Source organism: Microdochium trichocladiopsis, assembly GCF_020744255.1.
Source record: "Microdochium trichocladiopsis strain MPI-CAGE-CH-0230 chromosome Unknown B0I36scaffold_13, whole genome shotgun sequence".
Classification (NCBI taxonomy): Eukaryota; Fungi; Ascomycota; class Sordariomycetes; order Xylariales; family Microdochiaceae; genus Microdochium; species Microdochium trichocladiopsis.
Window position 1 is genome coordinate 664,146 of NW_025763556.1, and position 24,659 is coordinate 688,804.

The following is a 24,659-nucleotide window of genomic DNA, read 5'->3' on the forward strand; positions in this document are numbered from 1 at the left end:
TAGCGTCAGTTGCTACAAATGTAAAGTCTGTAGAGATCACTGAGCAGAAACAGAAGCTGCAAACGTCAGATCGGCGATTTGCAAGCCACGGCCTCGCAGGGAACAACGCCGGCATCATATAGTTCTTCAGAGACTCACGAAACAGGCAACGAGTGTTGGAACTGCATCCGAGGTTTATGGTGAGGTTCTGCAAGCTGGCAGCTCGTGAATGCCGGGACCGTGCCGAGGCCGTTGTGGTCGCCAGAAGGCATGTGGGCATGCGAGGTGTGAAGCTTGCCTAGATCGTAATCGTACACGTCCATTTGCACAATAATGACGACACTGCCGCTTAATTTGCCTGGCCAGATTGTATCTGCGCCCCTCAGCGTCAATTGTTATGCATTGTTCAGGACTTGAACATGTTAAAGCAGCGGGCTTTGACGTTGAGCCGCGTATCCACATCCCTGCCTCTGATCGACGCGAGCAAGGGTGAGTACCTCGGCACATGCGGGCGATCTCAGCAATCCACCGAGCGAGTTGAGTTCAAACAGCCCCGACGGTAGTCATGAGAGGCCTACGTCATACACTGTTATCATCAAGTGCTAAGCAGAAGTTCCGTGCCCTGCACGCGCCGTTGCCGGGCCTGGTATCGGCAGAGCACGGTGCTGCTCTTAGCCTAGCCTTGACAAAGCGGGAGCATGTCTTCCCATGTCTTGGCCCACGACGCAGGGCCAGGACTTGCAGGAGTGGAATCTTTGGGGGACGAGAGAGGATCAGCTCACGTGCACATGTGATGCCGCTGTGCGGTTTAGCGAGGCGATGACGAATTCGCGCTCGGTGGTCGAGACATTGCTTCCGAAACTTGCAGCCCTGGCTGCCATCCCGAGTCATACAACTGTCTGTATGACCCTACGTTCTGTATAAAGAGGCCTACCTCTGCCTGCGAGACTTGCGACGCTGTTCTCGTCCGATACTCAGTTCGCCAGATCCTTACTATTGCTTCCAAGCATTCCAGAGCAGCAGGCCCCGCCGCCAGGACACCCGAGCCACCTTGACCCACCCTTAAGATGCACAGCTCTGCGCCTTTGTACGTGGCCCTTGCAAGCAGCCTCTCACAGGTTGGCACTGCGCTGGGTACCAGCCCGACCGACATCACAACCACAATCTATCCCGGCGCCAATCCATCCACTGTCTCGAGTTACGATCTCGGTGGATTCTGGAGCAGCTTTCTCAGCGGCCTGGGGACCGATCATGGGTCCTCGCACACAACCGGGGCGCCGGCATCGACAGCCCTGGGCACGGTGACGCTGAGCGAAGCACTGTCGACCGAGTCGATCAGCAATCTTGTCACCAGCGGCGGCGGGCCATCCCTCACGACGACGCTGGCGTTTTCGAATCCTACGGGCGCGGCTGTGGCGGGCGCTGGCCAGCCAGGGGGTGGTGTTGTGATGGGACTTGCTGGAGCTGTGGTGGTGGCTGGAGTATTTGTGTAGTTGGATCGGACGGAAGAGGATGAGACGTCAAGCAGAGTAGAGCAGCTACGCTAATCAACTCAACCCATCCTGATGGTATAGTCGTGGGTGGCAGGGACCTACCCTGGAGCATGCGGATACAGTGTGCCTGTACAGTGCGGGTCTCTCTGCCCAACGAAACCAAACCTTATCGCGGAGGATCGCCCGGCAGGCACGACCGACCGTGCACAGGGATCTGGTCTGGTGTGAAGTGATGTTGGCCGCCGCTTACTGCACGTGCAGCTGCCGTCAGACAGACAACCACACACCCCCAGACACACCACCACCACGGACCGGCAGTTGGGTAGAGGGAGGTATCGTCCACCTTGCAGCCCCCCATCTCTGCCCCTTCACCCCGTCCCTGTCTCTGTATCCGTCGTGCCTGCCCTGCTGCGACCCGTGGCGATGCGCCCGGCGGCCCCCGCGGCCTCGCCCACGCTCCTCCTGCTCCGGCCTGCTGGGCCCTCGCCGCCGCCGCCATGACGGCCGCCCGGGCCTGCGAGAGCTGCCACAAGGACAAGGGCAAGTGCATCTTCCCCGACAACTCGGCCGCCTGCTCGCGATGCCTGCGCCTCGACCGCCAGTGCCGGCCCCGCGTCGCCCGCCGCATGGGCCGCCCCCCCGTGGCCCGCACAATGTCCCACGGCAACTACCTCGTCATGGACCTCGACTCGCCCTCCCCGGCCCCGGCTGCTCCACCACCTCCGGCTCCCACTCTGGCTGCGGCTGCGGCTCCGGCTGCGACAGCATCGACTTCTTCTCCTGGTGGCCCAACCTCTGCCGCCGGGGGCCCAGCCGGGGCGGCCTTGCTGCTTCATCAGTCTCAGCAGATGCAGGCTGCTCATCAGGGGCGGCCCTACGGCTCCCCATCGGTGACATCGGGCCACAGCCAGCAAGGCCAGCAGCTTCTCGACGTCAGGACGCCAGACAGCCAGTCCGGGCTCGACAGGCACACGCCGTACAGCGGAGTGGGCGGCAGCGACTCGGCCAGCGTCACCAGCACGAGCCCAGACTCGCACCGCCAGTATCAGAATCACCACCATCAACACCCCTCCCAGACGCAGCAGCAGCAGCAGCACAGCAAACGCGTCTTTCACGAGATGCCGCCACAGGTCAGCGCCTACTACCAATCCCATCCCGCACACCACCCGCAGCAGCTGCCCCCCATCAACCAGGCCATTCCCCAGTTCGCCTCGACCGTCGACGGGCGGCCGACTCCCCCGCTGGACCTGACCATTGCCCTCGACTCGCCCCTGGGCGACATGGGCCGCCGCGTCCAGGAGCTGCTCGAGAACCGCGATGGCTTCTTCCATGTCCACCGCCACTTCATGTTTGGCCGCAACTTTGCCGACGAGTATCAAGCTGCCGTGAAGCGCCTCTTCAAGCACTCACCGCACACACTCGCCGCCGCCTACGACGCGGTGCTGAGCCAGCTCGACCTGAGCAGCATGCAGGTCCGCGAGGACGGGCGGGCCGGACAGGACCTGAAGGCCGGGTCCGACTGTATCAAGGCCCTCATCGAGGCCTCGTCGTCGGTCAATAAGCCCGAGGACGCCGCGCTCGTCATGATGCTCGCGCAGATCCTGTTTGTGTACAACATGGCCATCGGCTGGCCCGCCGCGCACATGGTCGTGCGCAGCTCCCTCCTCGCCATCAAGGACTGGTACCCGGTGCTCACGAGGACGGCGACGTTTGACCCCATCGTCATCACGCCGGTCCTGCTCGACACCATCGACTGCCTGGTCAAGCGCGAGATCCCCGTGGTCCGGCTCGACTGCACCGACCGCGTCCCCATCGACCGCCTGCTCGGCCTCTGCGCGACGCTTCTCCCGCTCATGTACGACCTGTGCGAGCTCAGCCACCGCGCGGCCTCGGCCAAGAAGGAAAGAGGGCCCCACGCGCAACAGCCGCTCGCCTCCAGCCCGCAGGACTTTGAGGCCCGCTACCGCGCGACGTACTACAACGACGAGTACACCGACATTGAGCAGAAGATCACGGCCTGGTCGCCGACCTGGCCCGCGCACTTCCTGACGGCGTACTCGCCGGTCGAGGTGGTCGCCATGCTCGCGCAGGCGCGCCTGTACCGCACCGCGTCGCTGCTCATCATCCACCGCCTGCGCTTCCCCCTCGGGGTCGAGGACCGCGTCGCCCGGTGCCACGCCGACGCCATCCTCAACGAGTTCTGCAACATCGAGGCCTGGACGAGCAACCCGGACCACGGGCTCCGGTTCGCCACCGACTTCCCCTTGCTCGTGGCCACGCTCGAGCTGCCCGAGCGCGGCGGCGCCATCGTCGAGAGGCTCAAGCCATTGCGCATACAGCCGCTCAATTCAAAGGGCATCGTCGAGTTTGCGGACGTCGCGCGGCGCGCCATGCGGGAGGGGTACATGGGCTTGTGGTTCGATCTGGCAGAGAAGAGGCTCAATGTCGATGTCCTGCCGTGAGATGCGTGTTTTGGGGGGGGGGGGATGCTTATTGGAGAACCGTTGCCAAGGTCCGGCCGGCACGGCACGGCAGGAGCCGTGGGCGGCGGGCATTACCACAAAAAGAGTAGACGCTACTTGCCGAGACAGTGGTACGTGTCTTTGTCCCTTGCGTGGGGACCCGCCTGTCCGGTGCACGTGGGGAGGAGTATAGGAACAATATCATCATCGGGACGTCATTGGAACGTCTCAAATGAGCCAAGCGTGTGACGCGAAAGGCTCATTTATACGGGCACTATAAAGCGAGTATACACTCGCCCAAGAGATGCACTCGGGAGGGAAAAGCTCGAGCAACATCACCACCACCATGACGCCGCTCTAATCCGGTTTGCAGGGGCCAGAGAACTGGCAGGAAAATATTTGATTGTGGGAAAAAATCATGCTGTCAAAGGCATGTCGCAGCAGGCGCTGCTCAGCGGGCGTTGTTACTTTGTGCCGGAACTGTACTTATTTGTTGTTTTTCTCAGACGAGTTGACAAGATAGCTGTAAAGGAAAAGCTGCGCTGATCTGGTCACTGCTGTCACTGTGCTTCTACCCCACCTGCACATGGGGGTCGGTCGTGGATCAAATGTGTCGGGTCTGCTCAGCTTGCTGAAACTCGTCGCCCATGAAGGGATGTCGAGAAACCGGTGGTGACCGTGGGTGGGATTTGAGGGATTTGGCGTGATCCTGACACATAAATGCTGTATAGTAACGTGCCCAGTGGCCAAAGCGTGGTGCTTTTCGCCTTGGGGAACAAGATCCGTGCGTTGTTACACTTGATCACGGCCATATTCACGGCCCATTCCAGCAAGCCTTCAAGCCTTCGAGCTTGGGATCTGCAGCAGAGACGCAAACCATCAAAGCTGGCAACAATCAAGTCCGCACACGCATTCTGTTCGTCATCTTTGCGGCATGTAGACAGATCTAGAATATATTTTCGTGATCAAGGTTCCTCAAATGAGGTGACAGGGTATCGCAGTAACCAGCTATGCAAGACGGGGAAAAAGAAAAGAAGCAAGACCACGACCTGTCCAGTGCGCTAGTACTCTTCTCGGAGCCAGTAGGCTCAAACAAAGGCCGCCTCCTCTCTCATCCCACCATGCTCCAGTAAGATCTTGTTTGTCCCACCATGATTTCTAGCGCCAACGGAGAGAGAGAGGGGGGGAGAGGCTTTGCGAATATGCCTATCGTAGACAGCCGTGTGGATACAAAGAAAAAGGTATATACAGGGCAGCACGCTTGGTGCATTTAAGAAGAGCTCTCGGGGAGTGAGTGCCATTTTACAGCTTGTTTCAGCCTTGGGGACTCTCCCTTTCGATAAAGAAAGAAAGATCGGTGCATCCTGTTCATATGAGGAACGCCAAGTTCATCCTCCCGTCTGACCCCGAAGGCAGCGTCGTGCTTGCATAGGACGACACGCTCCGGCCGGGCAGCGGAGGCCTGGTCAGGGACGGCAGGGACGAGGGTGATGGCGCTGGAGGCGACGTGCGCTTCGCGGTCTGCGTGCTCGGGCAGTGGTACGAGTGGTGCCGCTGGTGGGCGGCGGCGCCGGAGGGCAGCATCGGCGGGAGCCGCACAGCCTCTTGCGGCTCTAGTGATGATGAAGATGATGTCTTGATCGGCGGAAGCTGGGGCCGCGCGATCTCGGGGTGGTGCTGGGTCTTGTGCGACTCCATGGAGTGGGCGCGTTGCAAGGTGGCTATTGCTGCGGCCGCGGCCGTGTATGCTGGATAGGAAGGGGTGGAACAGGAGGAGGAGGAGGAGAAGGATGATGAAGTCACTGTCGTCGCCGAGGAGGGTGGGGAGGACAGCGAAGGGGACGTGGACGAGGATCTCATGATGGCTGGGAGCTGGAGCGAGGGCAGTGACGATGGCGAGGTGGGAGAAGTCGGCGGCGTGAGCTCTACGCGTGGAGCGGGGAGCTGCACAAAGCCCGGCAGCAGTGTCCGTTTCTGCCGCTTCACCAGGGTGTGCTCAACCGCGTGCTGCTCTTGACGCGAGAGGTGGTGGCGTGAGGAAGGGCAGTCGAGGTGGAGGTTGTTGACAGAGTTGTCGAGCCCGCTGGCTTGGGCGTCCCGTATTGTCGGGCTCGTCTTGCGCTTGCGAAGGTCGTCCACGGTCGTCATCTGCCGCGGCGATGTGGGACTGCATTTTGAAAAGGCAAAAGGGCTGCTTCTTGGTACGATCTGCCCCGGATGGCTGCCTGGTGGTCCATCTTCAGACAGAGGTGTAGTAAGGCCTGTTGCTGTTGTTGTTATTGGGGAGAGAGCTGGCTGGCGAGGCCCTGAATGCGGCTTGTGCTGAAGGCCCGCCTCGTGCAGGTTTGGCAGAACAAGGCCCGGCCAGTCACGATAGCTGCCTCTTGGTGGTGAAGCGTCATGCTGTGCCACGCTGTGCCTGTGCTGCTGCTGCTGCTGCTGCTGATACCGGTCCGTCATGCTGCCCGAGTACAGCCCTCGTGCGTCTGGCGACCTCGCTCCGCCTTCAGATGGCGGCGTAGACGACCGTGGCGACATCAAATGCATGACCATTGTCTCCGGGTCCGTTCTGCGTCTCGAGCTCAGTGGCATGCTGGGCAGGCTTCTCGAAGGGTCCGAGCCATGCCGGAGGCCCGTGACGCCGGCTCTCGACTCTCTGGGTGCGGCCTCTGGGCCTTCTGGAGAGCCTGCAGCGCTGAGCGAGCTCTTCTTGTTGCGGCGGTTGACAATGGGGCCCGAGCCAGCCTTGGGGTTTGGTGGGGTGCGCTCCCGCTCGACCTCGCACTCTGTCGTGACGGCCTTTGCAAGGCGCACAGACAGCCTGCTGACCTTGAGCAGGGCCGCGTGGTAGCCTATCCGGACAATGGCGTGTTGCAGCGTGGTGCTGAGGGCGAGCTTGCGCAACGTGTCGAGGATGTTGTCGGACCAGTCCTGCGGATGTTCGAGGTCGTACTGGTGGGGGCTCTTGGAGGAGGAGGATGTCGTCGTGTTGCTGCTACTGGATCTCTCATACATGGCGACGGGGATGAGCAGCTCCCACGGCCATACCCCCCAGAGAGCATGTATACGCTGGCATGCCTCAGCCTGTCGCTTCTTGAGCGGTCGGTGGAGCGGATGATTGTGCGGCAGTGCCGTCTTTTGGGCTGCGACGCGAGCCATGGTGCTGTCGTCGTTATGGTGTGCAAGTAGTCAGGACGGTGACGGGCCTCTGAAAAGGCGTGGGGAAGCCACTGTCGAGGATGCAGATGTTGGGCCGTGCTGGCGGGCAGACTGTACTTGCCGCGAGTGAAGAGGTTGCCAAAGAATATAAATAGAGAGAGTGAGACTGCTCTCCCCAACGGCGATGTGGTCAGGTTTTGATGTGACAATGAGTAGCGCCAGAAGCCATAGCACAGCGGCGGGCGTTGTTGGCTAAGAGGAGGAATGGTTGCTCCTCAGCGACGGATCACCTGGGATGCCAAGGCGAAGCTCAGAGACAATCACCGATGATCGAAGACATGGACGAGCAGGAGCCGACGGGCGGTAGACGTGGACGGCCGGATGTGAAGAGGAAGGAGTAGGGTATATGCTTGCACGAAGGACGCGGATGGCGAAGGCGTTGGTGCAGACGACGGCGACAAAGGTGAATCCGTGGAGAGAGCGTGGGCGCCATGGGAAAGGCAGATGGCCATGGTCTTAGTCTTGAGCATATCTGCGGCGAGGCGTGGGAAGCTCCGAGGGAGTGACATCGTCTCGGTGCCGGCACAGAAAAGCCACAAATCTTTTCCAGGTGCGTGGCCAGCGAACGGGGGGGTGCGCCGGCAGGGCGGTAGGAGTGGGAGCCATCACAGGACGACAGGCAGGATGGTGGCGGCCACGGCTGCCGCCTCTGGCGTGTGGTTAATAGACTACCGATGGGACTATAGCGAGGCCCAGCCCATGGCTGGGACGCGCAGGCCAGCCAATGGGGCCCCCCATGCCAGACAGACAGAGGGCCGTGGAGCGGGCGAGACCTGCGCCCCCTGCGCGCCAGCCTGAAAGCAGAGACGGGCCCATCTGCCCTCGCTTGGCCCTGCCATGTGAGCCTGTGCTGTCTCTGCAGCTGAACCCGCGGAAGTAAGGCAGGGCTAGGCCACGCCGGTTGGGGTCCTAGAAAGCCCACTTCGCCCAGTCCGTTCAGCTGTACCGTCCTCCGGGCCCTATTCCGCATAGCTGCCCACCAAGACAAGCTTTGTCGCAGCGGACAAATGCGGCGGCCGAGCTGTACCACTTGTTCCTCTGTCTCTTTTGCTCTCCTCTCCCTCCAAGGCGTGCGTCCGTTACACCTCGAGCCCAGGCCTGGTCTTTCTGCTAGGCCGGGATGTCCAGATACTGGTAACAAGATGACGGCCTACATAGCAGCAGCTCTGCTCCTTGGTATCCCTACCATGACAACAAGGTGTACCCTTCCGACGGCCTGTGTCGAGTTGCAAGCTTCTATCTAGGGAGGAAAGTCAGATCGCCGGCCGCCATCTGCACGCGGCAGCCTGGCGCGAAGAATCTCCCGTTCAAGTTTAAGCTTCGCGACTGGCACGGGCTCCCGTCTGGACAGACGGGGGATCCGCGAATCCAGACAATCGGGCCCCTCCTTGGTCTCCTGCCGCTAGGGCCAGCTCCCGCGGATCGATCGACAATGCGCACATGGCAGGCCTGCGCCGGCTGCTCCTGGCCGCGTGGCTTCCAAGACGGCACAGTACTCCCACCGGCTTGGGCAGCTGTCGGAGCTGGCCTTACCCCCATGAAAGGGACACAGTAAAAGTATGGACGGCCTCTTCCATCACTTCGGGGCTGGATTCGTGCTGCTGCGCTGCTGTTGCAACCAGCTGCTCGCGAAGTCCTCTGGTGTCCTCCTGCATCTCAGGCGTCCACTGCGCTCTCGCACAAGGCCGGCAGGGGCATCTGCAGCCGCTTGCCTTTCACAGACTACGGGCCAGACCCACGTCTGTGCTCCGGCGTTGGCTTCCATTCTTTTGGGTGACTTCTCTGGGAAACCTTGTTGTGCTTGTCGTTTGTTCCAGTCTTTCTTCTGGTTGCAATTTGCGCGATCGGCGCGCAGTAACGACCAAGGTTGGGAACGAGCTGGAGATCGGTGATCTTATATCCTTGACGAGCGACGCCGATTAGTGGAAGAGACGACACCACATCACCAGTTTTACTCCCTCCAGACACAGGAGGCTTGTGATCTAGCTAGTGCTTCACGATAAATGACACGAATCATACGATGGAGGGTGGCGTTGCCGCACGCCGCACCATAGCAGAATGTCTAGACGAGGAATGAGGGAGGATGAGGAGCTACCAGTGTTGCAAGGAGCCTCGCTGTATTTCGCGGCCCAACTCACAGCATGTGATTGGTTCAGGTGCTGGCCCAGTGCCAGAGGCCAGCCATAACAATTGTGAGGGGGGTGATCGGAAGGAGATCAATCGAGCCCGGCTCCCCGAGCTGACCAAGCGGCAGTAGGAATAGCGCCGCCAGAGCAGTCTGGACCATTCTGCAGCCCCAGCAGTCAAATCGCAGACTCCGTCGGCTTGAGTGTTCCACAAGGGCCCAGAACCTGGGGAGGGTGAACCAACAACTCGGCCGAATGAGCGCACCGCTATGATGGCGCGCACACATCATGCTTTGATCGATGCTCCAAGACCATGGCGCCGTTCTGTACCGTCCTGAAGAAACGCATTCGGGCGGCCGCCGAGTCCAACTGCCGGTACTGCATTGGGGAGCCATCTGGTTGAATGCCACACACCCTCTGCACCAATCAGTCATTTCATTCCTTCCAGGCACTAGGCCTCGTGTCGTGGCATGGACAAGATAGGTGCGTGGCCCCGGAGGCGCAGAGATGAGGCGTCGCCATCTCATTATGCGCTTGCCAATTTCCAGCGGTGGCTGAGGAGCCAAACTCACTGGCGCCCGGCGGTGCTCCATCCATCAGTGATGACGAGGTCCACAGCCCATGTGGGAAAACGCCTGGTCGTGCTTGAGCCACACCAATAGCGTCTCTGTCTGGCGTCGTCCGCTAGCGGCCGCAGCAATGCCTTGCCGACTCCAGTCAGCTTTCAGCTGCCCCTGACGGCGCCATCAGGCGCCATGTCACTTCCGCGGAGATAAGTCTATCTTGTTGCATCACAAACGTGGTGCCGGAGACGTGAGGAGAGAAGGCATCAAGCCCCCCTGAAGACAGGATGAAACCCCGCTGCTGGTGTGGCGGTGGCGGCGGTCACGAGGGCGGTGAAGAGTCGCAACCGTGTCCGAACACCACTGATCTGCGACTGGGGGCCCAGGCACTGGACCCAGTGCCGAGAAGCATCACAGCCAAGCCATGCTTCCCCTGTCCTTCCAGGCGTGTTCCATGGCATAGCACTTGGACCAAAGAAGCAGGATTGCCTGTTGATCTCTCGCTGTCCCGTCTGAGACAGGCAGTCCGCGTCAGTGGCATGTCGTCGCTGATGGCTGCGCTGCTTCGGGCGAGACATGCGTTGGAATGCGCGTCATGTCCTGGCTAACTTGGACGCAGACCCTGGCCGCGCTGTCCTTGTCTTGGAGCTTTGTCCACGTCAGGCGTCCCATCCATTCGGGTGCGGTTCACACCTGTTGCCGCCCTGCCATGACTAACTCCAAGCACTGACTTAGCCACGCGTGACACCCGGCGTTCTAGGTCATACTATGGACGCCAGTTGAGAGGCTGGGGGACAACCATGCTGCACCCATTTAAGTACGAAATGACAGGCCTAGTTCAAGGCACTTGCACACAGGCACGCTCCTTACGGGGTTCGACATCCTGTCCAGTGCCAACTCGGCCTGCCTGCGCACGTAAGCCTCCCCGTTGCCGTACCTGATCCGCGGAGGCGGGGAAATTGCCCGCCTAAGACATGTGAGTCAAGTGAGACTCGCCCGGTACAAGTGGGCGCATGTCGCTAGTCGCAGAAATGTGGATATGATCTCGCGCTTTGCATGTCGAGATACGTCAACCTCGCCTCCACAATGAGTGGCCTGACACGAAAACAAAACCACGATTGCGTATGTTCCTCCCAAGAATGCAAAAGTTGGACCATGTATCAGGCCGCATATGAAATGCGTGAAAACTATCTCCTAATGGCAAGTTCCGGCCAAGGCTCGCTTCTCCTTCCCGCAAATGTTTTCCCCCACCCGGGTTTCTGGGGTCATTCCCTAACCAAGGCTGACCGGGCCAGATTCCTGCCTTTGTTTCAGAACCATCAGTCTGGACTGGCCTGTCCTGCTTTCAGTCTTGACTTTTGTCTGACTCATGCGTCGAGACAGGAACCAACTCAGTCGACGACAACTTCCCACGGGATGGGTACGATAGTACGATGCTAGTTGTTCTTCTCGTATGCTGTAGTACGGGCAGGCGATCTTCGCAGACTTGTTTCCTGGCAGCTTAGCTGGTTGCAATTGCAGTGTCCCAGTCCTGACTTCTTTGGTTATTGTATGGCTATGACTCAAGTCTGCTTCTTGCCAATGCAGGCTCAATTGCTTCAGAATTATATGCGGGAGCAGCCTGTATATCAGCATAGCTTATTTTCCCATGCACCAGCGACAGCCTTGTGTTTTCTGGGTTTCCTATGGCAATATACACGGAAAGCTCGGAGAGTTTATGAACCTAGGCGCAGCTGCAGGTTATCCTCGCTCGCGGTTACACGAGTAGTGCTCGAATGTGATTGGGCACTCTACGAGAATCTGCTCTCGGGAGGAGTAGGTTGAATATTCCACCCGCAGGCTCCAGACTCTGGCCCACTGCAATATTGCAGGTGCTCATGTGCAGCAGACCTTACTTTGTAATTCTTTCTATAGGTCGAGTCGAGAATGCAACAGCTTTCGGATGAACAAATGCTTTGTGCGAGCAGGCCAGCTCGGTTCTGTTCGTGCTTCAGAAATGCCAGGGTAGCAGCAGCAAATGCTCCAGCTTTTGACTGCCAGCTGCGTGGAGACCTCTGGAATAGTCAAACCTCAGCAGTTCAGACTACCCTTTCCGATGACTCCGATGTTCCTGGAATGTTGGCAGCCGATGGCTTCTTACCGCTATTAGTGCTAATCGGTATCATTGCAGTTGTTCTTCGTCCCAATGCAGAGTTGCGTTTATACGCTATAGGACGACCAGAGCATCGGTCCATAAAGTCACGTGAAGGTGATGCCGTAGCACTGACCTCAATCCCACGTCAGAGGCTCTTTCGGTCCTTTCACGACTTCTTCGAGAAGTGTCTCGGCTGGATGCATGGGACAGCAAACGCATCCTCTTGCTTGCGTACTCTATGAGACAGGTGAAGGCTGGCCTGTGCGTACCTTTTCACGTGCCCAGACGACGGGGCGAGTGTGTACCGCCTAGAACGCCCAGAAAATAAACCCCAAGACATTGCGTAGGACCGACAGTAATGTCTCACACAGCGCTGCAACTCCGCATTTCCAAGCAAAACTCTTACCTGAGACTTGCCATGTTGGGCAAGGAAACATTTCCAGGGTATATTTACCCCCTCCCGCTCTGTTGCATAAATACGGACGTAGAGACGGGAGCTGAGAGTAAGGGGTCTCACCTCCACCCAACAGAATGCTCAAATCGGCAAATGCTCTACGTATGAGGCTCTTGGTGAAGTGAAACCCCGGGAAGCCCCTAGTCATAAGTCCTAGGTCAAAACATGACTTTATGCACATCACTCGCAACAGGTCGGCTTGATCTATATACATGCTACTATGGTAATAGCGCAAGACTGCTATGCTTTAGGTGTAGTGTATCGGCTAAGGGTCTCTAGGCTCTCAATAGGCTCGTGGACTCTAATCAATCACTGGCATGAGTCGTGATGCTCCAACGCCTGGTGCCTGAGCACGCTTTTCATTGGCAAAAAAGCGTGGCGCAGCCATGTTGATCGGTCTTGATGCTGGAGACACAGGCTGCACGAGCGCCACACTTGAGGCCTGTTTTACAATCCGGGAACAGGACAGGGTCCTGTTGTGTGGCACAGCGAGACACTACCGTACAGGCTTGCCCTCGTAACGGCTGCCATTACAAAGGTTCCCACCCTTGATAAGCTTAAAAGTCGCAAAACTTCGGCGCACGATCGGTGTCGCACACTGTTCCAGGTTCCCTGAGCAGCCGTCAACTTGCAGCCCACAGGCACATACAGGCCATAGCAGCGTGGCATGGTGTTGGGCGGTCAGCCGTGAAGGGTGTGAGCCCGGTCGGTCATCTACCGAAGTTACTTTTAGACACTGTCACGAGGAAGACAAGAAGCCTTGTCTAGGGTCGAGCATAGTGACACATTTGTGCACAGTGATGGTGAAAGACAATCGATGCCCATGCCGGTTGCTGAGGCATCATCACAGCGGGAACTGACATATCCATTCATGCTTCGCGTGAGTCTTCTTAACCTCGAAAAGCTCAGAATCAAGAAAGGCACAGTTGCGAAGGGATTTCCCGGGTCTCATTTGTGACGTTAGCCAGCCACATGCGGGTGATAATTTGACTGAGACAATCGTACACATGCAGGCTGAAGCATCTCAAAGGACGTACATTCAGCATCGCATGACCTTCTAAGCGTGCTGCCTCTGAAGCTGCGAGTTGACATGGTGGCCCGTGGCTCATCCTGGCAGTCGAGCATTACCTCCTCGACAGCCGGAATTGGCCCAAGCACGTGCAATTTGACACACAAGACGACTCCTTAAAAAAGCCACGCATCCGTGCTGGATTTGCGCAAGTTCTGCCGTGGCCCAGCCTGGACACGAGCACGCCTTTGGTAGTCCCCACCAGTGAGAAGATAGGTCGAGCCTTGGATTATCAAGCCTTGCCCGCCTGGGCAAGTCCGGCACATGTCTTGGATACTCTGCCAAGGAGATACTCTGCCCTGCCCCCACCTCCCGCCAGTCATTGAGCAAAGACACCCCGCTCATGAGGTTAATATCTTCCGAGAGTGATTAGAGGATTGCATTCGAGACAAGCAGCACCTAGTCTCTCACTTCAGGACATGCTGGTCCACGCCAAGTAATACAGGAGGGTCCGATCGACAGGGTCCTTTGGCAAATCTGCTCGCATGCTCAACGTTGCCCTGGGACCCCTCACGATCCGTGGGAATAAAGTGGCTGCCCCGGGCCGAGTCCATCTTGCCGCAGATTTACCTGATCAAATCAATGTATATGTGTGTCAGCCTGGGATCCTGGGGCTCATTTCGAACGCTCTGCCGTGAAGCACGCCGCGGCCACGTCAGATGAGACAAGCTTACGTTGCCAAAGTTGAGGCGTACAGAGAGACAGGCGGTCTGTCCCGACCCCTGGCGACTCATGCTCTCAAAGTTAAAGATTGGCTCTCGTCCTAATTTGTGAGTGCCCCTCGTGCGGGATCTTCCACCTTGTCTCCTCTGTTTGAATGTACTGGCACAATCCGGCTGCACGTGGTAGGATGTCCACTGGGTGGAAGAGAAGGCCGTGATTTTCCCGCACTCAGGCCAATCTTGACATGTATGAGTCCCATCGGCTACGGCATACAACACAGGATGTTTTACTGCGTGACTTCATGCAAGAACAGTCACTTCAGACACACATGCAACATTAACCGTAGTCTCGCTTCGGCTTTGACAGTGAGGAGCAAGCATCTTCAATATGCAATACAAAAGATCTTGCCCCTCTCCTGCGTAAAATGGCCATGTCTGTGAAACCGCCAAGTTACCAAATCCCATGGCGCGCGGGCCTGTTTTCCAGCTTTGCCTATCGGGAATTTGCTCAAAATTACATCAAATTTTACCGTGGTCTTGACCTGCCCGAGGCGGCCTCATCAAACAGGCGCAGAGGGACACCAGTGTTCGTCCCTCTTCTCCGGTCAAGTCCATGGTTTCTTGACTCGTCGTGTTCTAGACCTCACATGATTTCTTGGGCATGCTCGTTCTCCCTTCCTAGCAAGTAGCGCCTATATACGCTGCAGCGGGCCATTTTAGTCGCCGTAGCATCGACCAGCAGCATGTTCTTCGTAATCACCAAGAAGGCACATTCTTTGTCGTCGAACTTCTTTTTGGTTTTTTTTTATCCCACCACCCCAACATGCTTCACGAGAGCCGAAGATGACACGCAAGTAAAGATTTTGTGCAACAAGGTCTATTCTCTGGTGGAACTCTCTAAATCTGAATGAAGTCAATGTGTTTGGAAGCCAGCATGGCGGTATGCTCATCCATGAACAGCCCAGCCATCCGACTCCAACTGAAAGTAAGAAGGAAGAAGGGCCCGATCACCGTAGTCCCCTTGACACCAAGCCATCTCTCATCCCCATTTTGTGTGTAAAGTGTGAGGTAAGTATATACTTCTCGAATCGAAAAGGTAGAAAACGAATGTGTAGAATAGCTAAAGTTCCTCCGCCTGCTCTACTGGTCGTGGTGCAAAACGATGCATCCCCTTTCTCCAGGCGTATCCAGACTGGGCAGCCAAGTGATTGCCCCCACAGAGGCTCGATCGAATATGGTCTTATAGCGAGACCATTTAGCTGCGGCCACCGGCCCAGACCTCGAGAAGCTTGGGCGCGGCACCGGCGACGACACCCGCGGGGTTCTGTCCGTTGACCTCGACGTCGTCGTAGCTGAAGGCGTAGCCCTTGCCGTCGACCTCGTACTTGTGGACGAGGCGCGAGAAGTGCGAGGTCGGGTCGACCGTGTAGTACTTGGAGCTGCCGAGCGAGGGGGTGGTGTTGCCACCAGAGAGGAGCAGCTCAGAGCGGTTGAAGGCGGCGCAAAGGCGGGCGAGGATGTTGCGGTGCAGGTCGTCACCAGTGTTGGCAAAGGGGCCCGAGTTGCAGCCGAAAATGTCGCGGCTTGTGGGCTTGGGGAAACCCATCGAGTCGCCCTGGCACTTGAGAACGTTGCCGGAGACGCGGCATGGCACCTTGCCCCTGGAGCCCTGCGTGTTGATGAAGAGGTCCTCGCGGCTGTACTTGTCCCAGACCTGGTTGACGTAGCTGTCGTAGTAGTTGTCCATGTCGCGGTGGAGGTCGGCGTAGATGTTGGGCGCAAGGACGCGCAGAGCGGTGCCGTCGGAGCGGTACATGCAGTGGCTGGCCCACGGCTTGCCGTCGCGGGCGGACTGCTCCTTGAGGCCCTGGCAGATCTTCTGGATCGCGTCGCTCTGCAGGCCAATGACTTCTTGGGTGGCGCCGGAGCCGAGGGTGAGCTTCATGCTGAAGACGAGGCCGACAAAGTCCACGAAGGAGATGTTGGCAAAGACGCCGGCGTCGTTGAGAGTGAACTCGACGAAACCCCCTTGTTGTGGAGAGCGCCGCGGTTAGCACAAGCAGCAGGAGTCTTATACCCGGGTGGGGGCGGCCGGCACTTACAGAACTTGTTGGCGTTGACATCCTGAGGATCGACAAAGGCGGGCTGGACAAGACTCATGTAGCCAAGGTCGGACATGACGGCAGAAAAGGTGAGCTCGCCCTCGGACACGTAGATGCGGCCAGAGCTGAGAGTGTCGGGGATTTGGATGTCGACGTAACCGCCCTTGGAAGACAGCTTGTGGCCGATGGGGGCAGAGATCTTGGTAGGAACAGGCCCGCTGACGCGCGCCGGGTAGAAGTACTGGCCGTTGCTCTGGAGCACCGTGGGCACGTCGTTGCGGTCGCGCCCAATGAGGTATGCGTACAGCTGCTGGTTGCTGTTGAAGTTGTGGTGGATGCGGACCGTCATCGTGTTACCCAGGGTGGTGATGGGGTTCTCGACCAAGGTTCCGTTGAGCGTGTTCAGCTCGGTGACCATCATCTCGGCGACGGTGCCGGGATCGACAACGGTGCCGGCCGTAGCAGCCGAGAAGGTCGGCTTAGCCATGACACCGCTGAACATGGCAGTGGCCGCAGCCACCGCGAATCCGATAGCGCCCTTCATGTTTGACAGTTGATGAGTCGTTGAGAGGCAGTGAAGGAAGGTGGTTACAAGTATATACTGAAGAGAAGGAGGGACGAGCGAAGCTCAGGATCAAGGAAGGAAAGAGAGCGCTGAGCCTGTGTGATCTGATGAGAAAGGAATGAGTTGATAGTTTGGGAGATGTACGGCACTTATATATCGAGACGTGGGATGGTGAAGTGAGGTTGATCAAACCAGATGAGGGCCCCTCAACCGCGGCCTAAGCTGGGCCAGACACATGGTAGCTGTTCTCGAGTCTCTCCAACAGTGGCTGGCCTCGCCTCGATCACAGTTCGCGGGACCTGCCGTGCCAGTTCGTCGCAGGGAGACATGGGAACGTTGCCATTGGCCGTGGGCGGTAGTCAACAGTCTTGCCTGTGAGAACGGGCCCCGCTGAATTCTTCGGAGAATGGTAGCTCGGCTAGCGAGGCATGAGGTCAACCAGGGCGGACAGCGGTAATTTCACGATACAGCATGCTCGTCTCGCGGTTGCAGGCGCCCTATTGTTGCGAGGTTGCAATGTGCAATGTGCTCGGCATATTAGGCTCGCTGGGGCGGTCCGAAACGCATCACGCTGACCCTGGACCCTTGCCATTTCCGGAGGACAAAGGTACAAGGGTATGGCACCTCTGCTTGGCAACATCCGAGAGTGGAAGCTGAATCTAAGTATGGTGGCGCGCGCCATCCTGGCAAACCTGTGGATGACCCGGCTAGCAGGGCTATTATTGTGTGGCGGGACTCGACGGCAGGCCACCACACCAAGCTGCGGTGTTCGAAGCCGGCATCGACGCCTCTTCTTGTCTTCAAGAACCACATGGGACCCTGGCTTGTGGATATACATGGCTTGGGATTGTGCACGGCGCGCCTTCGCTTAGGGGCTGTAAGCATGGACCCCTGTCCTTGAAAGCCGCAACGTTACTGGCACCACAATTCGTGAGCTTGGGGTACACTCCAGTGCCGACAAGTCTGCAATTGTTGGCGCCTGGGCGACGACCGCTGGTCAATACAGCTGCCTGTGACTCGTTACGGTTAGGCACGGGCTTGCACACATGTTTGGTGTTCAAGTATGTGAGCTTGGCGGCGTCGTCTGAGTTCAAGTGCGACGCCCATACTCCCAGGCACCATCGTTGGCTAGGAGCCATGGTGTGTTGTTGCTTCGCAGAGCTCTCCCAAAGCAGCCGGATGCATGGGCTCCGAACAATCGAGAATGGCAGGCGATAGAGACACGAAACTAGTGCTAGCCCGTGAGGCCCGGGCGTCTGGCTACAACGTTGATGGTGGGCTCGTGGACCGGAGAATGTGGGGTATGCCGCCAGACTGCCAGGAACAGAGGCAGCAACGTGCTTGGCGGACACTGGAACGGTCACGGTGCAGCAAGAGGCGCAGATGATCGACGCGAGGCGCAACCCAGGCCGGCGGCGTGGAGCCCCGGGAACGTCGCTTGGACTACGGTATCGTGAGGGCGGCTGAACGCCCCTCGATCTTGGGGCCATGGCTGTTGCGTGGGAGGATGCGCAACCCTGCCTCACGTGGCCCAACCGCGGGGCCATTTCCCGTGGCTGGCTTGGCTGCCGGCATGCTCAATGCAGTGTGACGATGTCCTCGATATTTTCGTCATGTTTGCACCTCCGTCGCAGAAAGGTTGGAATGTTGCCTACTGGCAATAGACTGTTTGGCGAAAGGCCATGCTGAATGTGCCTCGAGTTGCTCAGGACTGTGCCAGCACGAAAAACGTTCGTATCGGAAACGCGTTTGCGTCCTATTGCCGCGACGCTGCTACAGTAGTGACAAACACTACCGGGTAAGGAAGGAGTTTTGGCATAACAAGCGCTTCTGTTCTGCGTTCAAACTTCATAGGAGTCAATAAGGTGCGTGCCCTTCAACAAACCACAATCCGACCAGATGTCCACATCTGGATCCACAGCTCGGTTAGCTCAGTTGGTTAGAGCGTCGTACTAATATCTTATCTTTGGATGAAATGTATAGTAATGCGAAGGTCATGAGTTCAACCCTCATACTGAGCATCTTTCTTTTTGCCGTTTATAGCTATAAACGTAGCCCTGGGATCGATATTGGTGATCAGTTTGTGGTTGTTGATTCACGATCGTCGTTTTCGCTTCTTTCTCCTTTTTTCCGTCGTGCCTTCCCACTACGGCCGCTTCCCGTAACGACGGTCGCTCCTGCCAATCCTGCAGACTGAGAACAAACGAATGATTTTGCCCCCCTATTCTTTTTTTTTTTGGGGTTGGGGGGGGGGGGGGGGGGGGGGGCAGATCTACTCGTGCTCTCAAGCCCAACATCTCAACTTCGTATGATACTGCGCGCTCCTCCTCTGTCTTCATACACGTACAACAGCATTTCTCCCGCGAGTGTCACATGAGCTGTGACTGCCAGCGACGCAAATGTACCAATATCAAACTCGATCTGGTAGTGGGTCGCCATTGAAACGCGGTCGTCTCCATGTCATGGCGGAGCAACAGCCTGCTAGCTGCATATCTGTGCAGCAACCCACCACGACATACGACGATCCTGACCATCTTGCCAAAGCAAGCTTGCCCCAGCGGTCATTTACCTGGCGGACACATCAGCTGGAGGATGGCCCAGGCACATGTAATCTAGTCGCTTTGGCAATGTGGCGCGCTGGTAGTGTCTCAATCAAAAGATCAAGAACATGGCAAGACAACAAAGCAACGTAGCCCGGCCTCTCCAGGCTTGATGATGGCTGTGGAATGTCGCTCATTTAGCCAATGAGGCCCCTTGCGATGTAGGGTCGTGGCTGTTTCGGCGGAGATCAGCACATGAGCATACGTGCATGGGTAAACCAGGATCACGGGCCCGTTCACAGATCCACGGCCCACGGAGCAGGGAGGATCGTCACATCACGATCGGAGTGGTTGCAGGGATGCATTGTTGCATCATCGTGCCCTGCCCTACCCTATGTACAGTATCTGCGTACAACTGCAGTGGGTAGTGGACATGATGCCCTCGCCGCTGCAGATGGGCGGTCTGAGCAGCAAAGGGGAACGCAGTCCCCCGACGCATTGTGCTGTCGTGGTTGCTCAGCTCGTGCGGGTGGTGCCTCGAGGAGGCTGAAAAGAATGTGCAAATGACGTGGGTAGCGCCTGGGCGGCCTCGCCCCCCTTGCCCAGGCCGGGTAGATCGCTCCGGCGAGCTGGGGGCGCTTCGATAAGGCGCGGAAGCAGGCTTTTTTCTCTGGAGACGGCACGTCAGATCAATCTGGACAATCTCGTGCGAGGGGCCGAGGGCATGTGTTGGCAAGGGATGTCTTGGGTTGGTGTGGTGAGCAAATATGCCACAGCACTGCTTTCTATTGTCTGTTTGTTGTGCGCAGCCAGCAAATAGGCTGTAGGGAGGGGGATGACGTCACCCCTCATGTCCCTCGCCCGCCGGTGCTGTCAACTGGTACCACCCCAAGGTATGTACATACATGGAAGCACGACCTCAGTCGCCCAGTGCAGAGTCTGCATTGTTTGACAGACCACCCGCAGGAGTTGGACTAGCGGGTGCCGAGCAAAGCTTCATTCGCGGTGCTGTAGCGGGTGACAGCGGGAACGGCGGAGGGGAGGGAGGGCGGTGCCTGGCGCGGACTGGCTGCCTGCCGCCTGGCATGCCCGCCACCACGTCATAACCTTAGCAAGAAGTTAGCACCTGCCACGCGGGTTGTCGACTGGACCCGGACCCCTGGCAGCCCCTGGCGCGGCGCTCATTGGTCCCCACGGCCGCTCTTTCCTTCTTTGTCGCGACGCAGAATCTGGGAAGTCGCCCGGCCGGACCGGCATCCACGAGCATGGGATGATGTGATGGTTCGCACCCTCCCTTATTGCCTCTGGTCGCTCTGTTGCTCTCCTCCGCCTTCTTTCCTCCTCCTCCCTCTCCCCATCATGACGCGATACCGTCGTCGTCCTCCACCACGTCCCCCCCCGAACGGCGCTGATTCTGCAGCCCGTCGCCATCATGACCACCCGGGCCAGTACCCTTCGCCAGGCCGAGGGCAACGGCGCCCGCGCCCGCGTCCCTCGTCCGCTCGTGCCGCAGCAGTCCGCCATCGGCCTGCGCCGGCTCAACACGAGCACCCGCGACCAGCACGCCCGGCACACGCAGCCGCCCGTCCGCTCCATGCTCAATGTCGGCAACCCCAGCAGCGACGACAGCGATGCCCGTCCTCGCACACAACCGCCCGTCCGCTCCATGCTCGACATCGACTCTGGTCATCCCCAGCAACGCCAACAACATCCACAGCCCAGCATCCCCAGCCCGGCGCCGCCGCCTCCCGCGCAGCCTCGACGGCAGCACACCCTCATTCGCGTCCCTTTCCGACACCGCAACCGTGTCGACGAGTCCACCACTCTTGACAACCCAGACACGACCGCCCAGGCCCAGAATGGGCATCCCACTTCCAGCATGCTCGATGTCGACAACGCGCCATCGGCCGGGAACCACAACCGCCTCGCCCGCTTCGGCCGCCGCCGCCTCAACCGCCAGCAGGGTGACGACGATGCCCTGCCCCGGCGCCCGCAGTATGAGGACTATGACCAGCGCATCGTCAGCATGCTCGACGTCGTCGACCCCGAGGTCGCGACCCTCTCGTCCATCACAAACGTCCAGAACTCGCTCTTTGTGCCCTCCCTTGGCCGCTGGGTCAACCGCCGCCCGACCTACGACCTCACTCCCATGGACAGCCACTACGACTCCCGCCCAGCAAGGCGTGCCGCGTCGCCGTCTGGCACCGTCCGCTCTTCAGACGCGGCCAGCATCTTCTCCTCGGCACCAACCGCCACCCAAGACTTTGCGGGTCGTCGAGAAAGCGTCGCCACCATTCCCGAGGACAAGCCGCTGCCTGTGCCTCCAAGTCTGGAGCGCATCCCAAGCAACATCACCGAGCGTTTCTTTGCGGTCCGCCCCCATGAGACGTCGCTTGCCGACTGGAGCGACGAGGATCTTGCTCTCCTCGACGACCATGTCCGCCACATGCTGCACTCCCGGCGGTCCGCGTTCGGACGTCGCATGAGGGCCTTCCGCCAATACATCAAGCGGCCACTCGGCTTCTTCGTGACCTTGTACGCCACTCTGATCACACTCTTTGGTCTCGCCTGGGTGCTTTTCCTTATCGGCTGGATCTACGTCGGCGATCCGGCACGGCAGCTCTACGTCATTGACGTGATCGATCAGGTGCTGGTGGCTCTTTTTGCCATTGTCGGTGACGGCATGATCCCGTGGCGCGCCGTCGACACGTACCACATGATCTTCATCGCGCACTACCACCACCTGACTTGGGACACACGCAAGAAGCTCAAGGCGCCAAAGCTCAAGAACAAGAACGATCTCCCTCATGAGACCGTCCACCAGGAGCCAGACATCCAGGAGGACATCCCCCGCATCCCTACCCCTGACCTCGAGGCTGCCCGTGAGCTGCACGCCAAGGAGGAGCTATCAGTTCTCACTCCCGAGCAGCAAGCCAAGCTCGAGCACCACCAGGCCAAATTTGCCAAGTCGCACACCTTTTACAAGCCACACGAAACCGAGACACATTACGCCTTCCCGCTGCGTCTGCTCGTCGCCATTGTTGTGCTGCTCGACTTCCACTCGTGTTTCCAGCTCGCGCTGGGCTTCAGCACGTGGCTGATCCCGTATCAGGTGCGCCCTGGAGCCCTGACCGCCACGCTGCTCTGCTGCTCCATTACCATCAACATTACCGCCGGTATCCTCATCTCGATTGGTGACCGCAAGACACGCAAGAAGGATGTCGTCGAGCGCATGTTTCGGCAGGAGCTCACCAAGGAGGCGATGCGCCGGGTCCAGGAGAATAAAGACAAGGAAAAGACCGAGAAGGACGAGATGGAGCGCAAGAAGAAGAAGGAGTCGTTCTTGAAGCGGATCGACGAGATCGAGAAGCTGAGGTCGAGCCTCGACGAGCCCAGATCCAGCGAGTCTGGATCTGCGCGCAAGTCCCTTGATACCGTGGGCAAGTTCAGCTCCAATGTGAGCCCTCGAGACAGGAGAAGTCCCGAGACATTGCCCGAGTCGCCTGCGGAGCCCGAGCCGTTCCCACGGGCGTGAATGGAGATCAAACACTTGGATTTTAGGACAGATGAAAAAAGCAAGCAACGAGACGCTGTCAGATACCCCAACTTGAAGTTATTGCATTACCCCGGATAATGAGGAACGACCACACCTATCGGTACATCAGTAGAAAGTATACATTAATAAATCAGGTTCAACATGATAGATTCGGGAGACTCGGTTCATCCTCCTAGGCTCTTGACATGTAAGCATGGCGCTTTCTGTACATGGCCTGGTCCTTAATATCATCTAGGGCTGTCCACCCATCCTCGATGTTGGCAACGCTCCATAACCCGGAAACTCTCGAGAGATTAACTTTGCACATAGGCACCCACACACAGGGTGGTGACTGCCATTACCTTCTGCCTGGCCAGAACGGGAGTTCTGAGAGCGTTGCAATTTGCAGGCTTCCTGGCTGCTGGTGTTCATGGTGGAGCCCTCTCTTTCTCGAGAGGCGAATCACTGCGCAAGCGGGAGGCGCCGAGCTTATCCACGACGCATGAGCTCCACGATTCAAGCATCGACTGTTTTCTTCAAGTAGGATGGCTACATGTCCCGTTCCATCGGCGGCGGCATATGCACTGCCCTGAAACTTCCGCCTTTTCTTCTCGATTCGGGCACACCCATTCTCTAACGAGGCCAGCTATGCTCACTCCTAAAGGGTGTGATCACGGCGGCTGAATCGCCCTGCGACACCGCCCTGCATCAGCGACCAGAGCTCGCAAAGTAAGCAGAGCCTTCTATTGCCATTGGAGGCGCTAGTTGCTTTCCTGTGGCAGCCAAGTGAGCTGGAGGAAGTCCGATACTCCCTTCCTACATTATCTGGAGGCGCCATTCTCGTCATCATGTGTGAACAGCTTCGAATGCGCGAAAGTGACACGAAAACACATTTTACCATAGAGTAAGTCGCTAGTCTAGTATTAGTATCGCGCAAAGAATCGAATTATACTTGCCCAGCTCCGTAGGCTTTCTCCACGTCCATCATGTATTTTTCATCGTCGGGCCTACCAGGTCAGAGGCGAGGCCAGCGAAGCGAATACTGCACATTTCACGGACGATGGCTAAGGCCGCAGTATGGAACTTCATGGGCGGCCTGGTGGCGCAGGGGAGGGGGGTTCGTTGCCCCTCGAGGATGGCTACGTCGCAGCTCCGAAAGACCACTTCCGGACTGCTATCCTTGAGTGCGTTTCGCTGTGCGGTTCGCCGCAGCAGGTAACGATGAGTGGTTCGGCATGGCTCGTCATCTGTCGCGGTCTTCGTGTGGCATGGCATATTGCATATCAAGTATGTGACATAACGATTGCCTGTGCTTCGAGTGAAGGCTGTGCTCTTCTTTGCCGTCTCCTTGGGGGAAGAGGCGAAGAGCAAACGCGGACGGGTGTCTGAGTGATTTTGGCGTCGTGCTGGGAAAGGGACAAAGGCAGGCACTTGGGAGCGAGTCGGCACCACCCTGAAGCATTCATGTCTCATGCGGTCTTGAGAAACTTGGGATGCAGCGTTCGCGAGCCAGCCATCTTGGCTCTGAGACGACCACGGAACTCACCCCGGCGTGGCAGCCTCGAGGCCACACCCCGAAAACAACGTGGACGGAAAAGTTCCGGGTTCTGGATTGGTCGGCTCATGGTGTTGAACCCGACACGCGACTCTCTGACCATGAAGTCGGGCTGGAGACCGAGGGATCCAGCCGACCAGGAGATATCGCGCTCATGTTGTAAACGCGGAAAGCGTGGGAGAGGGCGATTAATGGGCCGGG

At 58.3% G+C, this 24,659-nt stretch overlaps 6 protein-coding genes and 1 non-coding gene across 7 annotated transcripts; 4 read left to right on the top strand and 3 right to left on the bottom strand.

Annotated features, from left to right (window-relative positions):
* The first annotated feature begins 717 nt into the window (after window positions 1-717).
* Window positions 718-1,546, top strand: B0I36DRAFT_338522 (uncharacterized protein). The gene has a single exon (XM_046155771.1). It carries the CDS (start codon window positions 1,047-1,049, stop codon window positions 1,470-1,472), a length of 426 nt encoding a protein of 141 aa, XP_046005277.1. The 5' UTR covers window positions 718-1,046; the 3' UTR covers window positions 1,473-1,546.
* Window positions 1,547-1,969: 423 nt separating this feature from the next.
* On the top strand, window positions 1,970-3,934 carry B0I36DRAFT_369281 (uncharacterized protein; the record flags this gene model as incomplete). The annotated part of the gene is made up of 1 exon (XM_046159752.1): window positions 1,970-3,934. The coding sequence occupies one exon, from the start codon at window positions 1,970-1,972 to the stop codon at window positions 3,932-3,934; it is 1,965 nt and encodes a 654-aa protein (XP_046005278.1).
* A 1,368-nt stretch (window positions 3,935-5,302) lies between these two features.
* On the bottom strand, window positions 5,303-7,093 carry B0I36DRAFT_369282 (uncharacterized protein; the record flags this gene model as incomplete). Its single annotated transcript, XM_046159753.1, has 1 exon — window positions 5,303-7,093. The coding sequence occupies one exon, from the start codon at window positions 7,091-7,093 to the stop codon at window positions 5,303-5,305; it is 1,791 nt and encodes a 596-aa protein (XP_046005279.1).
* A 7,932-nt stretch (window positions 7,094-15,025) lies between these two features.
* On the bottom strand, window positions 15,026-17,024 carry B0I36DRAFT_338532 (putative glucan endo-1,3-beta-glucosidase precursor). Its single transcript, XM_046155772.1, has 2 exons — window positions 16,264-17,024; window positions 15,026-16,189 (listed from the first exon to the last, which is right to left on the bottom strand). The coding sequence occupies exons 1-2, from the start codon at window positions 16,805-16,807 to the stop codon at window positions 15,417-15,419; spliced, it is 1,317 nt and encodes a 438-aa protein (XP_046005280.1). The 5' UTR covers window positions 16,808-17,024; the 3' UTR covers window positions 15,026-15,416.
* Window positions 17,025-18,748: 1,724 nt separating this feature from the next.
* B0I36DRAFT_t194 lies at window positions 18,749-18,849 on the top strand. Its single transcript has one exon. It is a non-coding gene; the product is annotated as a tRNA-Ile (tRNA).
* Window positions 18,850-21,292: 2,443 nt separating this feature from the next.
* Window positions 21,293-22,663, top strand: B0I36DRAFT_210655 (uncharacterized protein; the record flags this gene model as incomplete). Its single annotated transcript, XM_046148908.1, has 2 exons — window positions 21,293-21,558; window positions 21,652-22,663. Coding segments are annotated over 2 exons (1,278 nt in total), but the record flags the coding sequence as incomplete, so codon positions are not given.
* Window positions 22,664-23,648: 985 nt separating this feature from the next.
* Window positions 23,649-24,506, bottom strand: B0I36DRAFT_49209 (uncharacterized protein). Its single transcript, XM_046162958.1, has one exon. The coding sequence runs from the start codon at window positions 24,374-24,376 to the stop codon at window positions 23,888-23,890; it is 489 nt and encodes a 162-aa protein (XP_046005282.1). The 5' UTR covers window positions 24,377-24,506; the 3' UTR covers window positions 23,649-23,887.
* Window positions 24,507-24,659: the final 153 nt, after the last annotated feature.

What these genes read in the sequence shown, in the direction of transcription:
- B0I36DRAFT_338532 (XM_046155772.1), bottom strand. Translation starts at nt 16,807, where the DNA reads ATGAAGGGCGCTATCGGATTCGCGGTGGCTGCGGCCACTGCCATGTTC. An exon ending in TGTCAACGCCAACAAGTTCT is followed by an intron (nt 16,190 to 16,263) that starts GTAAGTGCCGGC and finishes CTCCACAACAAG; the next exon opens with GGGGTTTCGTCGAGTTCACT.
- B0I36DRAFT_49209 (XM_046162958.1), bottom strand. Translation starts at nt 24,376, where the DNA reads ATGAGACATGAATGCTTCAGGGTGGTGCCGACTCGCTCCCAAGTGCCT.
- B0I36DRAFT_338522 (XM_046155771.1), top strand. Translation starts at nt 1,047, where the DNA reads ATGCACAGCTCTGCGCCTTTGTACGTGGCCCTTGCAAGCAGCCTCTCA.